Source organism: Papilio polytes, unplaced genomic scaffold (assembly GCF_000836215.1).
Source record: "Papilio polytes unplaced genomic scaffold, Ppol_1.0 DF820678.1, whole genome shotgun sequence".
NCBI lineage: Eukaryota > Metazoa > Arthropoda > Insecta > Lepidoptera > Papilionidae > Papilio > Papilio polytes.
Window position 1 is genome coordinate 668,838 of NW_013528526.1, and position 17,163 is coordinate 686,000.

The 17,163-nt window shown below is 32.8% G+C and overlaps 2 protein-coding genes across 9 annotated transcripts in view; both read left to right on the plus strand.

Moving 5' to 3' along the window:
* The window catches only part of LOC106110325 (tight junction protein ZO-2-like), a 90,059-nt gene that overhangs the window by 53,981 nt on the left and 18,915 nt on the right, over positions 1–17,163 (plus strand). For 7 of the 8 annotated variants that reach the window (XR_001226077.1, XM_013292092.1, XM_013292097.1 and 4 more), the window contains one exon: positions 16,799–16,974. Coding sequence is in view for 7 of the 8 variants with exons in the window: in XM_013292092.1 (XP_013147546.1) it covers positions 16,799–16,974 (176 nt within the window). In the remaining variant the exon portion in view is untranslated. Of the gene's footprint in view, positions 1–8,336; positions 8,431–16,798; positions 16,975–17,163 lie in introns of those variants that run through there. The other variant, XM_013292096.1, reaches the window with a different exon arrangement.
* On the plus strand, positions 3,492–4,823 carry LOC106110328 (PIN2/TERF1-interacting telomerase inhibitor 1-like). Its single transcript, XM_013292102.1, has 2 exons — positions 3,492–3,839; positions 4,074–4,823. The coding sequence occupies exons 1-2, from the start codon at positions 3,560–3,562 to the stop codon at positions 4,805–4,807; spliced, it is 1,014 nt and encodes a 337-aa protein (XP_013147556.1). The 5' UTR covers positions 3,492–3,559; the 3' UTR covers positions 4,808–4,823.

A 17,163-nucleotide genomic window follows, 5' to 3' on the forward strand; every position in this document is an offset into this window, starting at 1 on the left:
TTTAAATTTATTGTTTTTGGTGTATTTTGTTTTGTTTTTAGTGCATTTTGTTTTGTTTTTCGTGTATTTTGTTTGGAAGTCGGTTTTTGTTAGTTGTCTATGGCCGTAATAATACAATGAGAGGGATATTGTTCAGAGAATTTATCGAAAACTGTGTACAATTTTAATAAACAGCTGTAAAATTGAATATGGATCCTTGAATTATGAAAAAGTTCATATTTTTTACACAGCCAATGTCCAAAATCGGAGAAGGCACATGTCAGATGACGTCACCATTCCCGCCGAAACCTGTTTCGCGCCAATTCGCAGCTGTCGTCGGCAAAGCGGTCGGGCCGCCAATAATTTTGTTTTATTTTTGTTGGCCTCGGGCACAGGCGTTCAGCCTCCGAGATACACCGTTAAGTCCTTCTAATTATGCTTTGCTTTTCATTTTATCTCTTTGAATAAAGGACGAATATCAAAAACGCGTTACAATATTACTGACCCAGGTAAAGGGTAAATAAAAATGCAAAACTTCTCTGAATTCTATGACTCATACAATTTGATCTCGCAAGTCATTTCCTTTGCGTGTAGAAAACAAACCTTTTGGCATAGCTCCTACCAGATTGATTTTTAATTGTATTTTTAAGAGACATTCTAGAGAGAGGTCTCTGGAGATGAATTGTAGCTAGTCGACTCTTATAGCAATTATGTCTATTACAGCATGAAGTGGAAGAGCGACATCAGTCCCGTAACGTGTGATTTATTAAATACAAAGTTCAGTAGCCTCGTTTTCCTGCGAGCTTTCCTAACGACCGGTTCTTCGTCTGACTGCCTCATTGGACAGTCAATGAAAACTGTATCGCCTTCTTTGGTACTCGTTAACGTAACACTTTAATTAAAATCATACGCAGTCTTCGTACGAGATTTCGAAGATGACGTGCTTAAAACATCTGGATATTCATCTAATTTTTGATCTTTGAAACAATACAAAGAGGTTTTATTGTCTGTGTTTGGCTGTGAGCACGCGATAAATACAAATAACTTAAGGTTTTCAATATACGGAATAGCTTCATAGTTCAGTTATCAATAAATTAGTTAACAATGGTGCAAAAAAATGTTACATGATGGAAACGAACTGCTGGTCAATCAATGAATCATCCTAATCATACTTCTTACTAATATTATAAATGCGAAAGTTTAGATGGATGGATGTTTGTTAGAGTTTGTAGCCTAAACGGCTGAACAGATTTCGATGAAATTTGGTATAGATGTAGAGGATAATCTGGAAGAACACATAGGTTTACTCACTTTTGATTTTTTTAATTCAACGCGGACGAAGTCGCGAAGAAAGCTAGTAATATCATATTTTTGACAAATCAATGTGTGTTAGACAGGGGATTGACTGATAACTTATCAGCGGAACAGTAGTTCTTGTCTTGGCCTTTCAAGTTATCTATATTGACCTCAAGTGTTACAAATTATAAGACCTATTTCGTAATCAGTTACGAAAATATTAGGCGTGACTTTACAATGTTTCCAAACAAATTATATACTAGATTTTTATCAAACAGCATTTTCGATCAAAGGAAATTGTTTTGATTACTTTTAAACGATTAATAAAATTGTTTCTAGCGATATTAATTTAACGCTCTGAACTAGTGGACCCGCCAGGAATGCGCGCGAATATCCATCAATTTAATGACATTGACAGTTGTCAGTTAGAGATGTGACGTTTGTGCCAATAGTCTAGTGTTGCGCCAATTCTACAGCGCGGTACTTTTATTCTTAAAATTTACCTAGTTCCTACGTTCAGTTATGTTTACGCAAGTCAGACCCGAAGCTGTCTATGGTTATGTTAAATCGTATAAGAAAGTTGTACAAAATTATCAATTTCGTTATGGTTGTGTCCGATCAAAATTATTGAAATAAGACTTTTACTTTCTTAAAACCGGTCTCGACGAACACCTGGTTGATGGTTAGCCAATTGCATATTTATATCAAGACGAAATCACAGCGAAACTAAACGAATTTCATCCGAAAACAACTCACCTACAAGGTTTCTTCGTATTGTTTTCATTGGGAAAAGTTGAATACCATATACTTAGATATTTAAAAAATGTTGATATTTATTGTTGTAATAACATAGAAATTTATTTATTACTTTATTTAAAATTAAAAATAAGTTAAGATGTACTCGTTATTTTATTTATTTATATAACTAATGAGTTATCAAGTAGCAAGGAGTATAGATTCCTGTTAAGTTTGTACATTGGCCTCTCGATTAGGATTTTCTTTTATCCACTGTTAGACAGCTGACGATTTTCTCATCACGGTGAATGATTATAAAAAATAACATCACGTTCCTCCAATGTCGTGATAACCGGACGTTTGGAAACAACAAACAAAGAGATTACGAGCTACACCCGTGAAATACTCAAGAGTTTATTTCAAAAACATCCAGCGTGTAACGGTCAATTTTACATTTTATTTAAATTGTCTCTAATTTTAATAAATTAGTGACACAAATGTTAACATTAAAAGGTCGCTTCTCTTTTTAGGTTAGTTATGTAAGAACTGCTAATGTAAAGAACACTAATTCTTTACATTAGCAGTTTACACCAAATACAATCCTAAAATGTAACCGGTATTTGTGATAAAATCAGTATGTACGAAATTTAAAAAAAAAACTTGCAATGGAACGTGCGTACGAATTTATAATTAGAGAAAAAAAATCAGGTCAGTTATAATACAAGAAATTACTTGTTATTTTTACGTGACCTTGAGTATCCACTATAAATTTTTATAATTAAAATGCATGAATAAATTTTAAATGCTATCGTGTGCAATAAAGATAAGCAACATCTGGCATTTGTTCGTATTGTTGTAACGCCCACTGCGTCGCAATTCAGACTAATTTTGTGCAGATTAAATTACATTTTGCTCTGTCATTAAAGTTAAAATTAACATAATCGTAAGTAATATTAGTATTAGTAGTAGACACGACTGTGAGATTTGAATTGGTGACCAGAATGCCTCTCAAATCTATTTTTACATCATAAAAATAATGCTTTGTAGTAAATACTCAAATAGAGTCTATAAATATAATGTAAATAAAAAAACATGTAAAATATACTATGTTTACTACATAAGCAAAAAAAACATATATGGAACAATAAAACAATACTAGGAAAAACAATCATGCTTCATGATGCTTTACGGAATAGTGCGATGGGTTTACGGTATCACTGTATGCATTTTTAACTGTAACTTTATAAGAAAATCGAGAAATGAAAAAAAAAATCTCTTATTTTTTTCATACCGATGGAATTTTGTTGTAATACAGGTGTTCCGACTGTGAAGACGCAGCGTTATATCTTATGCGTCACGTAAAACATGTAGAACGGAACGTTCTCAGTGCCGCCAACCCAATGCGCGCGCTTGCATATATTCCTCTCTTTCGTTTCAAGTTTGTAATGTTTTCGTCTTGATGAAACGTCGTCCAATCGTCCATTTTGACAGTTATTGATTCATGTTATCAACACGTGCCGATGTTAGGTTTAGTTTTTAAAAATTAACAATGGCCATGCTTGCGGGTCCCCGCCGCAAACAAAAAGTTATAAATCTTCGTGCTAAAAATAATGAGTGGAGTAATGATACCAATAAATTCGGTCAGCGTATGTTGGAGAAAATGGGTTGGACTTCTGGAAAAGGCTTAGGTGCAAATGAAAATGGAATTGTTGAGCATGTTGTGGCTCGATATAAAAATGATGAAAAGGGACTAGGATTTGAAGACAGAAATGATCAATGGACCAAACATGAGGACGATTTTAACTCATTACTTGCGAATTTATCTAATGGTAAATATTTGTTTTTAATTTAGACATTATTTATTTCATTAAAAAAACATTAATAGAAGCGATAAAATTTATTACTTAAATATAAACGTATTTATAAATGTAAGTGAATTTAATTATCTGCTAAATTAAATTCACTTAAGTGTAAAACAACGAATTATCTTGTGTGATAAAAATAAATAAAGAAAATGTTATAATTGTTAGTAGGAATATATAATTAAAAAACATTGTTTTTAGCGAATGATGATGGCCCTAAACTGCACAGTGGAGTTTCTCTTGAAGATAAATCAAAAAAGAGTAAAGCAAGAATACATTATCACAAATTTACTCGGGGAAAAGATTTGTCTCGATACAGCGAGAAAGATTTAGCTAATATCTTTGGTAAGAAAAGTTTTAAACAAGAAGATGTAACTGAAACTTCTGTTGTGGAGGAATCAACACCAACAGAGCAAGTGTTTACAGAAAAAGGAAGTATGGAGGATTATTTTAAAAATAAAATGGCTGCTATAAAGTCAAAGAATAAAACATCATTAACAAAGCATGTTGAGCCAGAATTAGACTGGGAGGATGAACCGAGGTGTGGTTTTCAAGGTTTTCTAGGAACTATAAATCAGGAAGTTATCTCTGAAAATAAAAACTCAACTGGTCATGGAGACTTAGTAAACGGGCTAGAAAATGGTGAAGATGTGGTAAATCTGGATAATCAACCTAAAACCAAGAAAAAGAAAAAAAAGAAGTCTAAAGATCTTGATAATGAATTGTGTGACAAGATTGAAGATGAACCACAAGTTGAAATATTGAAGAAAAAACAGAAAGGGAATGCTGAAAACTCTCCTCAAGAATCTGATGATGAGACACAAAAAGAGTGCAAAAAACGAAAACGAGATAAAGCTCCTATAGAAGAAAATGATGTAGATGTAAGTGTAAATAAGCCTAAGAAAAAGAAAAAGAGAAAAAATAAAGACCTTTGAATATATGCACTTTTTTAATAAGTTGTTTAGTTTCCTTCCTATCATACTAATTTTATAAATGTGAAAGTTTAGATGGATGTATATGGATAGATGGATATTTGTTAGTTTGTAGTCTTAACTGCTGAATGGATTTTGATGAAATTTGGTACAGATGTAGAGGATAGTCTGGAAGAACACCTATGCATTCACTTTTTGTTTTTTTTTGTTCCACGCGGGCAAAAACTAGTTATCATGTATTATAATTTATCATTTCAATAATGATCTAGTGTAATACTTAAAACTTTAATTTAATAGGCCTATATCTGTAATAAAATCTGTATGTAAGTTAATGAAGATATACTGATCATTCTTAAAAATTACGTGATTTTTTAATATAATATTAAGAGTAAAAAATAAAAATAAAATGGCAAATAAAAGTTGATAAGTAACATTGCAAGCGTTTCAGAACGATCATGACGTCATCTGTTCCGCCATGTTGTCGAGCGCTGTCAAAGATCTGCCATGATGCGAATAGGTTATAGTTTTCGTTTAAGTTTGTTTAAAATGTTTATCAAGTTAGTAAGAGAACAATAGTGCGATTGTCATATTAAATTGAAGTTATTAAAGTTACAAACGTCTTTTATCGTTACTTGAATTGAGTTTTAATCACGTGCATTGTTAATTGTTAACTTACAAAAGTTGAAAAGTTTGTTATGATCGTGCAGGATCGCTTAGAAGGTGTAAATCCGAAAATATTAAATCTGGCTTCAGAAGAATACGTCGTAATAAAGAATCATGTTCGGGAGCTTAAAAATGCGCAAGTCACATCCGAAATTCAAGATGAAAATAACGATGAGGTTACTGAACAAAAAATTTTAAAAGTCAGAAAACGAAAACACAGTCACTCTAATTCAGAGAACGAACACACTTCGAAATGTTATGAAATAAATAAAAAAGATCTGGAGGAATTAAGAACAGTTTATAGAAAATGCAAAAGTGTTATCAAAAACATTGAAAACAAGTATGGTCATTTATTGAATTTATTAACTGAACCTCAAGGTACGTCTTCCTATTTCGAGAATTACGAAGGTAAAGAAGAATGTAGATGTGAACAAAACAAAAGGATTATTTTTGATGATGAAGGTAAAGAAATATTAAAAGATGTCAAATATGACAGGCATATTTGTGTGAAAAACCATGAAAGAAATCATAGGAGCTTTCCGGATGTACATGTAGACTACAATAAGTTAAATGTTGAATATGAACATGAAATATTACAAAAAGATGCTGTTGAATTACCTGATAACTTAAATGATTTAGAGAATATGCTCAGAAACCCGGCCACAGATAATAAACTTCGTAGAAGAGTTATAAATAAAATTAGAGGTCTAAGATTTGACTATATAAGAGAACTAAGATTTAATAGACAAATGTTAGTAGAAAAATTAAAATCAAATCCAGATGAAATGTTAACATTTACAGGATCTAATCTGTCCAGTTTGTCGGGATATCCTACATGAGACTGTTAATTAATTGTAACAAATACTCTAAAGATATTAAAAACTTTTTTAACTTTTAAATTTTTTTTTTATTAAGCTCTACCTTTGACCTAATGAAAAAAATTCATTAAACCTATTTCGCTTAGTTTACATTCAAGTAAGTATAATATAAATTAAAGTAAAACTAATAAATAAAATGTTTTTTGTGATTAACCTTTAGGTTGATGAAATAAAGTCAAAAATTTGGATGACCGAGATAGTATTGGTTGTAGTAGGGAGGCTGAAAACCAGCCCGACACTGGATCTCAACCATTACCGGTAAAGCTGAGCCTCCCCCTTTTGCCATCTGTTACAATTTTTTCATGTATGTTTTTTATTTTGTACAACTCTGTGTATATTATTGGATGGCAATAAAGAGGTTTTTATTATTTTTATTATCCTACTGAGATGGGTAACCAAAAAAGACATCAAGTTTTATCATGCAGACTAGTGTGAAACATGTTAGTTTATTAAATATCCTTAGATATGTTTATTTTTTCTTAAATACTTGAAAACCATAAGTACTGAATACAAATATTTTTGTCGTTACCTTTTATTTAGTCATGTTTTTTAAACATGAGTTACCTAAAGAATAAATACAATGCCCAATACAATATCAATTACATATTTTTGAATAATAGATTCAACTTTAAGCTAAAACAAATAAAGTCATAATTTAAATGGCAAATAAAATTACAATACTTCAACATAGTAAAGGATAATGTTCATTGTACATATACATTTTCAACAAATACTAATCTGTGATTGAATTTTGAACTTTATCACTTTGGGTTAGAGGTCATGGGCTCGCATTTTATATGGTACATTTTTTGTCGTATTGGATTGCAGACTGAATACGTAAGCGAGACGCATACCGTATGCCCGGTACAGCCTTTGTCATAGTGGACTGGAATGCGATTCCGGGCGTTACTGTCCGCTAGCCGCGGTATTAGATGACCAATGTATGGCCTTTTGTTTTCAAGCAGTATATTAAATGTCATTTAAACTGAATTTATTTGTATCCTCCTTTTTATTACACAAAATGTGTTTAGTAATATAATGTGGACTATCTAAGTGAAATCTGTGGTATATATGAGGGTATCTTAATATAATGTACCGTCCGGTCACTAATAATAAATCAGTCCAGTACCAACCGCCGTTTCAATAACACACCTACATTACAAAATCCGCTACTGAGATTTGAAAGTGAAGCAACTACTAGATACCCAATAAGGTTTCGAAGCAAGTAAAAGCAAGCAAGTAAATTGCTCGGTGACAATCTGCCTTTAAACCATATGCCATCAGATCTAAACAGTTCGACTGTTCAGTTAGAACTGAGCTTTATAAAAGCAGATTACCGGCCTTTATAATTTCCGTAACAAATTTTAAATAAACCTTGCTATGTAAGACAGCAATGTTTTTGCTTGACCGCTATATTGTTATATTCGCATTGTTATTTTTTACCACCTGTGTCGGATTTGACTTCCAAATAAATTTGCAATTCTTCTATCTGTAGTGAATTTAATTTCTCACTACCTACACAATGGTGGATAAAAGCTTACTGTTGTAGATTCTCGGATAACAGTGGGAATAACGATACATTCACTTGAACTACTTAAAAGTATGTGAACTGGATTCTAAGAAGTTTGATCAATACGGCAGCGATACTTCACGCCATACCGTATACCTCCGCTAACTTGTGGATAAACAAAACTCTCATTTGCATTTCGGCATTCGGGCCGTTAACGCGGCTAAGTTGAACGGTCATGTGTTAGTTTGATATATCTCATGCACTTTGCCTATTTGAAATTGTCAACATAAAGTGGCTTCGAGCTTACAAGTTTACAAGTTATATGGCTCGTGATCGCGTCATCGGTGGACGCATACCACTTGAGCCTTTTGCATTTTAATATTGAATAAAAAAACCCTTATAACATTGTTATTATCGTTATGTGAGTTTCAAGTGCAAATGTAAAAAAAAAACTGAATGAATGTGTTAAAAACTAGTGTTGTAATAATTATTAAAAGCAGTAGTTTATGTGAGTTGTATTAGAAACTAATAAATATATGATGAAATTGGATAATTTCGGATTCGAGAAGTTGCAGGTTAGTTTTTTTCGTTAAGAAACTTTATTTGAAGTTGTGTAACTAATTGTATTTTTGAATAAACGTTTCTAATGTTGTTACAGCTCAATGTAGACTTGTAATTCAAGGTTGACTTTGTATAACTTATTCATATAAATTGAATACAAGTTACTTGAAGTTAAAAGTTAAAATTATTGTTATGTATTTTTATTTAGAAGGACGCAATACGTTCTTTACAAATTATAATACAGCATAACAAACACGTTGCGAAACCAATTGAACATATGTTTTCAGTACCGGCTTCAAATCTTTGTCAATATGTAAATTAACTCAAATATTTTATTTTCATCAACCTTGTGTTATGAGTCAGATATAGAGTTTTTGCTTTTTGTAAACTATTCTAAGACAATATATTGGCATTCCTCATGATTTCATGAGCAATGGGATAACCATTGGTAATTTTAAGTAATAAACATTTATATTACAAGTAGTATTTAGTTCTGGATTAATAACTAATAGTTAACACTCTCAGTTTTCTATACATAAAGATAACAGACAATCATACTAATATTATAAATGCGAAGGTTTTGATGGATGGATGTTTGTTAGAGTTTGTAGCCTAAACGGCTGAACGGATCTCGATGAAATTTGGTATTGATGTAGAGGACAGTCTGGAAGAACAAATAGGCTACTCACTTTTGTTTTTTTAATTCCACGCGAATGAAGTCGCGGACGAAAGCTCATAATCAATTATCAAAAAATCTGTCTGTCATTAAAGGAAATAAAACCCAGTCAGGTCCAGTAATTGCGTCAGCTTCCCCTTTTCGTTTATAAAGATACGAAGCAGGAATAGACTTGTCTCAACATGACTCGGATCAGACTATAAATATTCTCCTATACTCCTAAAAGGCCAACCTGTTTCCGGTGGTAGCCTACCTAGCTTATTTGTAGTGAGTAATGATATAAATTTTATTAGTTTGTCTTTTTTAGGTCTATTTAGACGTTTAAATCTTCAAAACGATGTATGTTTGCCGTTCTGATCGGTCCACTGATGGGATTTTTGCCCGTTTCCCGGGAAATGCTCATAAACAAGTGAATGTCAAATTAAAGAAACTCAAAATCAATCAATAACAACCTATTAGATATTTTATCAAATGCAGATAACGCCAGTCACTGATAACTATGTTATTTAACTTCTGGTTAACATATTAATTCAGTATTAAAGTTTTTTAATTGTCCCACTCTTTAACGAGCAAATAACCACTATCAGTTAAGACTCTTAGCATTTACACATTTTCTCGTTACATCGGTCGGTTTCAAAGCAGCCAGTTGACCCAGAATGCTCGGAAGTTGCTAATGCATGAGACGGTAGGCAAACATGAGCTAGGATTTTATTTGAAACGCGGTTTTTAAGTGGACTTAATTACACCGTGGTTACGCTTAGCTCGCAGTATGCTAGTAATTTAGTAATTTGAGTCAAGAGTGGTTTAGTAAACGTGTGTGAACGAAAATTTCAAGTAGATAGGCAAATTTTATAATCGAGGGCTAGAAGCTCTACTTATTACTCAGTTCTCGCCCATTACTAGCCTTGTGCGAACTAGGTATACAGAATGTTGAATATTATATTTTTAAGAATGTCCATAAACTTACGCGGGTTGTGACGTCACAGGTCTCTAGCGTTTTTTGCACATCGTTATTTTCGCCATCTTATTAAATCTAACTAATTATGTATTGTTTAAGCTTGACTAGGTTTTTTAGGTTAGCAACAGCAGAGTTTTACGCTAACATTTCTCCCAATAGTGTTTTTATTCCTTACACTAGATAGCTATTTATGGATTTGCTTAGTGAAAACTAGTTGTGGTTTTGCGGTGAAATGCTTGATGTACCATGCGGTTAATTTATATATGTAGACGATTTATTTCTCTTCTGCTAAGTAAAATATAGGCAAATAAAATACGAACAACATCTATGCTCGTTTCATTGTCTTCATACCACGAGCAAATTTTTAGACCTCTCTTTGAAATGTTAGGAAATCTTTGCTCAGAAAAAAATGTAAAGTACTTTTTACTACTAATATTCAGAATTCGCGACTTCGTCCCCGTTAAATTAAAAAATAATAAAAGATATATCCTATGTTACTTACAGATGTACCTTTCTAATGGTGAAAGAATTTTTGAAATCGGAACAGTAGTTTTTGAGTTATTTCAATACATACAAAAATTCAAATCTTTCCATTTTATTATATTAGTAGAGTCTTAAATCGTATACTTATATATTGTACAAATTATTGTTTGAAATATTAAACTTACCAAGTTGTTCATCGAAATGCATAGCCAAAATTTTATGATCATTTATAATATTATGAAACGAGTCTTCGTCAACAATTACCAATCAATTTCTATCCAATCTCGTAACTCGTATTATTGAATCTGTAACAGCAATTAGTTACTCTTCACTTGCATTCACTGCGCATTATTTACCATCTGTTTAGAAACCTTGGTGAGAGCGTTGTGAAAATGTTGCATACCTCTAGTATGAACGCGCCTTTTCCTGCGATAAAGTTAAATAAACGGTTCGTATCTTTGTTGAAAAAGGTTACCCAAGAATGGAATCACGCGAATTAAACAGATATTAGTTGCTACTAGCTGTTACCGTACGGCTTCATCCGCATGAAATTATGAAAAATTTTTATTATTGTTTACGTTTGTCAAACTATCCATTGCAAGTGTCAAAATGTCATGACATGACAAACCATGGCAACCTTGCTTCCTTGATGTTGGCAGCAACTTATGGCCTCTGTCCCACATTAGGGTTTTTATCCAAAACATTTACCCCCTAAGTTTAATGTCGTGAAAATATATAGCCTAAAGCGTGACGTAAGTGTAGAAGCTTTACATTAAGAGAAGAATTATTCAAAAATATGCTGTAATTGCTGACATGTTAGGCAACAAACAAGTGTGTGTTTACGCTTTATTATAATAGTAAAAATATAGATATGTCTTATTTCTTACTAATATTATAAACGCATAAGTTTGGAAAGATGGATGTTTGCTAGATTGTAGCCTAAAGGGTTGGATGGATATCGATGCAATTTAGCATAGATGTAGAGGATAGTCTGGAAGAACACATAGGCTACTTTTATTTTTTATAATTCCACGCAGACGGAGTCGCAGTCGAAAGTTTTTAGTACATATTTTGATTCATATAATCTAACATCTCTTATCTCTTAAAGATGTGTATTTTTTTGTCCAATGAGATAATTTGTTAACCCTTAACTTGGCAGAATTTTATTTTTTCGAATGTCAAAATAATATTCATAGCACTTAACCTTGATGACCCAAAGTGTTTAGAAAAAAAAAATTGATGTATCTCTACAGATACACTAACAAGAAAAGGGTAGAAATTGCAACCGATAGTTTCTAGTTAGTATTTAGACTCGAAACTGTTATCAATATTAAAATTGCCAGTGTTTGTGTTTGTTTATTAGAGGGCTTATTGCTGTGAGGCAATATTAAAGTTCAAAGATAATTTATAGTTGTCGGGCGCCTACGCGTGCCGAGCCTTGTATACGCCTCTCCATATTCGTCAAGTGTATGCTTAGAATTTTTGATACGAACAATTTGTTTTTTTATGTCGATATTTACCAAAATTGGTATCTTGTTAACAATATGCATATTTATAGTATTTCTTCCAAAGCTGGAAATGTTTATAATGTTGTAAGATTTAAATTATTAATAAAATAATTAGTTAAGGAAACTGATTGAAATACACGCAATTTTCTTAGGATCTCTTTGTTATTTCCGGAACTACTACGAACTTGAAAATTTCTTTAAAAAACTTATGTATCTTAACATAGGCGCACTAAGTAAGCTTCTAAAATATACCCACTAGGAAATATAATTAATGAATCCCATAAAAAACAAATGACTATAAAAACTTAAAATAATAAATAAGTTAAAGCTAGTACATACAAGGTAGTAAGTTTTAGCATAAGGGTCATGTAAATTTACATAAAGGTATTACCATTCCCACGCATATTATAAGGTTGTCAAATTTCTTGACCTTAACACTTCTTGACATTCTTTCTAAGGATTCTCTCATACTAAGGACTGGAAGGCAAAGTGGAGGAGACGCATAGGACCCCTTCCTAAGCGTCTCCTCCACCGTTAATGAAGGGTAGCCAATGCATCTGCAATTGCGGATGTTTATGGGCAGCGGTCGCTTTTCATTTCGGTGGATTCAGGTGGCCGCTTGCTCGTTTGCCACCTTATATTATAACAAAAAAATAAAACCTTAAGCTGAATATCACTATAATTACTGGTACGTGTCTCGATGTATGACTGAAAAATGTTGGTAAAATATAGGGTTGGTAAAATAACAAATAAGAGCGTGATGCCTGCACATATCGGTGAAGAAATTCAAAGATATGTGTGAAGTCAAACAACCCGCAGTAGGCCAGCGTGGTTGACTACGGCCTAGTCACCCCTCATTAGGGTAGGCTCCGAGCCCCTCAATGGAGTACTGTAGTGAGCTGGTTTATTCATAGTTTTACATTCATTTGACAACCCTATATCGGTCGCTCCCACTTCTATAAAACAGTCTGCAGTGAGCAATTCCGTGCAGTTAATTTCAGTGCAGTTATGTCCCTTCCAGGTATTTTATGTGTTATCATTGTACTCGCTTGTAATTACACAGTAGCGGCTATTGAAATAATTTGTGTTCTCATTGTAATTACAAACATCTCAAGCGTTTCTTATTTATACGTTTGTTGGTTTTTGTGAATTCATCAACTCATAATATTGATCGAAACCTTTATGAATGAATATAAATACACTATTAATCGAAACCCACACAGATCGACACCTTGCATATAATTGTGAGAAACCCACGCTATCTGAGATCCATAGTTACGTCTCTAATTTTTATAAGCTTCGTGACATTGAAAGTGAATATCGAGATTGTCTTTAGGAATGTAATAATAAATAAAATAAAAAAAGCTTCCAATGGCAAAAACATAAAAGCTACATAACATAAAGCTCAATAAAATCAATACAATAAATAAAATTATCGTAAAGTTATTACTTACATGATAAGTTTAACTTCATTCAGTTCGTGGACAATCTTGTTGTAATTTTTGACTTCACTGGAATTACATATTTAATTTTAGAGCTAAACAAAGCTACTACACAGAAATACTTCTATCATTGCCGTTAGAAAAAGTGTCTTGTACATTCTATTCTATCGAAATTTCATACTAGCTGTTTCTCACGACTTCGTCATATTAGAATTGAAAAAATTACCTATGTTACTGAGTATTAACATAGCTTTTTAATGGCGTAGGAATTTTTTAAATCGGCTCAGTAGTTTTGAGTCATTTCAATACAGACAATAAAACAGATTTTTCCTCTTTATAATATTAGTATAGATGAACTCTAATAATTCGGGACTTTCCATACTCTGGTATAACATCTGGACATCCTAAACCATGTCCATTCTATTCCTTGAAGCACCGTATCGCATAAGCAATGGCGATTGGCACCTTCGCACATTCCTCAGCCCCTCCCGCAGCGGGTTCAACTTGTGCTCGTCCTTGAATTATTCAAACATGACTCATATTTTATTTATACGCTCTGGTCTTCTATAATCTTTATTTGATGGCGAAATTGGCAAGACGAGTTTGTAGTTTTTATATCTTAAAGTATGCTAGACGTGTCTGAATGTTGTAAATATATAAAAAAAAGCTACGGATTCTGGAACTAATTATACTTCATACTAATATTATAAATGTGTAAGTTTAGATGGATGGATGGATGGATGTTAGAGTTTTTAGCCTAAACGGCTGACTGGATCTGAATGAAATTTAGTATGGATATAGAACATAGTCTAGAAAAACACACATGCTACTTTGTTTTGCTTTTTTTTTTAATTCCACGCGGACATAGACGCTAGCGACAGCTAGTAAATAAATAAGTTTACATACAGGATGTTTCTTAAATCGTGTAGATTATATTCAAAGGGCGTATTCTACATTCTATACTTTGATTTGTATAAAAAGTTACTCGAGACTTCAATTGGATATTTCTAAGAAAAGATTCGATCGCAAAGGTAGAAATTTCCAAGTACAACACAATTCAATCTGGCACAATGGCTCATTAAGCAGTCTGTTGGTAAATATTTTCTATATAACACGAATGGATTTGAATACAGTATACTCTGTTTACGGTCATCGAACTTTATTTAAATATCATTCTTATCGCTTTAAGCGCGCCTGAAACTAATCTATCGCACAACTTAGTCTGCCTTTGATAACTATTATTAGACAACTTATTAAATTGATACTGTCGCTTTAAACTCAGAGCAACACTTCTCGTCAGGACCCAGGTTGCGCGCCTATCTATACTTCTAGTGACATTGACAGCTGTCAGCTAGGGACGTGACGTTTATGCCGATAATCTAGAGTTGCGCCGATTCTAAAGCACGGTACTAATTTTGTTCCTAACATTATGAGCTTACATATATTATATGGAGGTGCGCACAATACTAATAATTAACAATTTCTTATATAATATGTTTTATTTTATTTTTATACAATTCTTGTAAAACATATTATGTAGAGAATAAGAAATAAAGATATATGTGGATAATAATAATCATATAATCATACTTCATACTAATATTATAAATGGAAAAGTTTAGATGGATGTTTGTTAGATTCGATGAAACTTGGTATAGATGTAGCGGACAGTCTGGAAGAACACATAGGCTACTCAATTTTTTTTTTTTTTTTTATTCCACGTGGACGTAGTCGCGGGCGACAGCTAGTTCATTGATAAGGCAAACATTACACTACTCGATTTTTAGTTGTTAACTAAACAGTTGTTCGATAATTTAGTCAGAGGTGTGCGCCCGCTCTTACAGAATACTTATTCCTTATCAATAGTATTAGTCATCGTTTGAAGATTGAACTTTGAATGCTTTCCTATGATACATTTGATTACGTTACAAACAAGTTTTTGTTTAATAGTATACGATCCGGTTTCCGGTATATTTTTATCTATACTTCTTTACTTTGCTTTGTATTTTTGGATTTTTGTTTGAATTAAAATAACTCAAAAACATCTGGACCGAATAAAAAAAAATCTTTCACCATTAAAAAGGTATATTATCAGGTACGTATGCTATGTTTTATTATTTTTTTAATTTCACGCAAACGTAGTCGCGAGCAACCGCTAGTTTGTTATAAAAATATTAAATCATTGTTTAGTGTCTTGCAACCTTACAAACATTTCACACAACATACAAAACAACTTTTGTTAACTGCATACTAAATAATGATATTATTTTTTCATAGCTTGTAAACTAAACTATATGTCTATACTAGCTTTCGCCCGCGACTCCGTCAGCCTGGAATTTAAAAAAAAATGAGTAGCGTATGGTATGTGTTCTTCCAGATTATCCCTACATCTGTACCAAATTTCATAGAAATCAGTTCAGCCGTTTAGACTACAAACTCTAACAAACAACGATCCATCTAAACTTTCACATTTATAAATGTATGATTACTCTGTATAAAAGACGTTATCAATTTTAAATACGAGAATTTAATCGCAAAGCGTGCACTTTTTCGTTCAAACAATATTCTTAGTTATTTGTCTCATAACAATCGTATCACTAATACTTGCAGTAACTAAGTTATGAAAGCGTCGACTTTAACAGGATTTCGTATCGGCTTACAAGACATTGTCAGACCGTGAACTATCAGTTTCATTGTAACCGACTCATTGTATCTTTGTTAGAGAGATAACTGTGCGAAAGTGTAATAAGATCTGACATTACGGCTCAGATTTAAAAACCTATGAGTTAAAGGGTATTTTAATACTTTATTATAATAACGGTTATATTGCGCGGTTTACACTTAGCCAATACAGCTAGTCAGTAGCGCTCTGATTGGACAATCAATTTACTGGTAGAGTTAACGTTAACAGGCGCCAATGAGTGTCGCTTGCCGTCGCAACTCTCCAACTGTACTGGCCATGTGTGAACCGGGTATGACTGTAAAAATAGTATATACTAACTGTTGCTCGCGGCTTCGCCCGCTTGAAATAAAAAAATAAGAAAAAAAATATGTTACTCACTGATAAATAACGTTTCTAACGGTGAGAGAATTTTTCATATAGGCCCAGTAGTTATTTCAATACATGCAAAAAAGAAATCTTTCCTCTTTATGACATAAGAATAGATAATAATATTAGTATAGAAAAGAGCGCATCTATAAATTTTCTTCATTTTCGGATGCTTTTATTTAAGTCACTGAAACCTGTGTACCTGTTTTTCATTTAAATTTGTTTTAATACGCATAGATTTTTAATCAGATGATTTTCTTTTCCAGACGGCTGAGAGGAGTGCTGGCTGGGAGACACACAGGGTACGCCTTAACAGGGTGCCAGGTTATGGTTTCGGCATCGCCGTATCCGGTGGCCGAGACAACCCGCACTTCGCGAGTGGCGACCCGTCCATTGCGGTATCCGATGTGCTGCGCGGCGGGCCCGCTGAAGATAAACTACAGTATGTTTTTGTATTCAACTATACTAGTATTATAAAGAGGAAAGATTTGTATTTCTGTATAAATAACTCAAAAACTACTCAGCTGATTTTAAAAATTATTGCATATTACACAGCTACGTTATCGCCGAGTAATATATGCTATGTTTTTTTTTTAAATTTCACGTGAACGAAGCTAGTTTATTATATTTG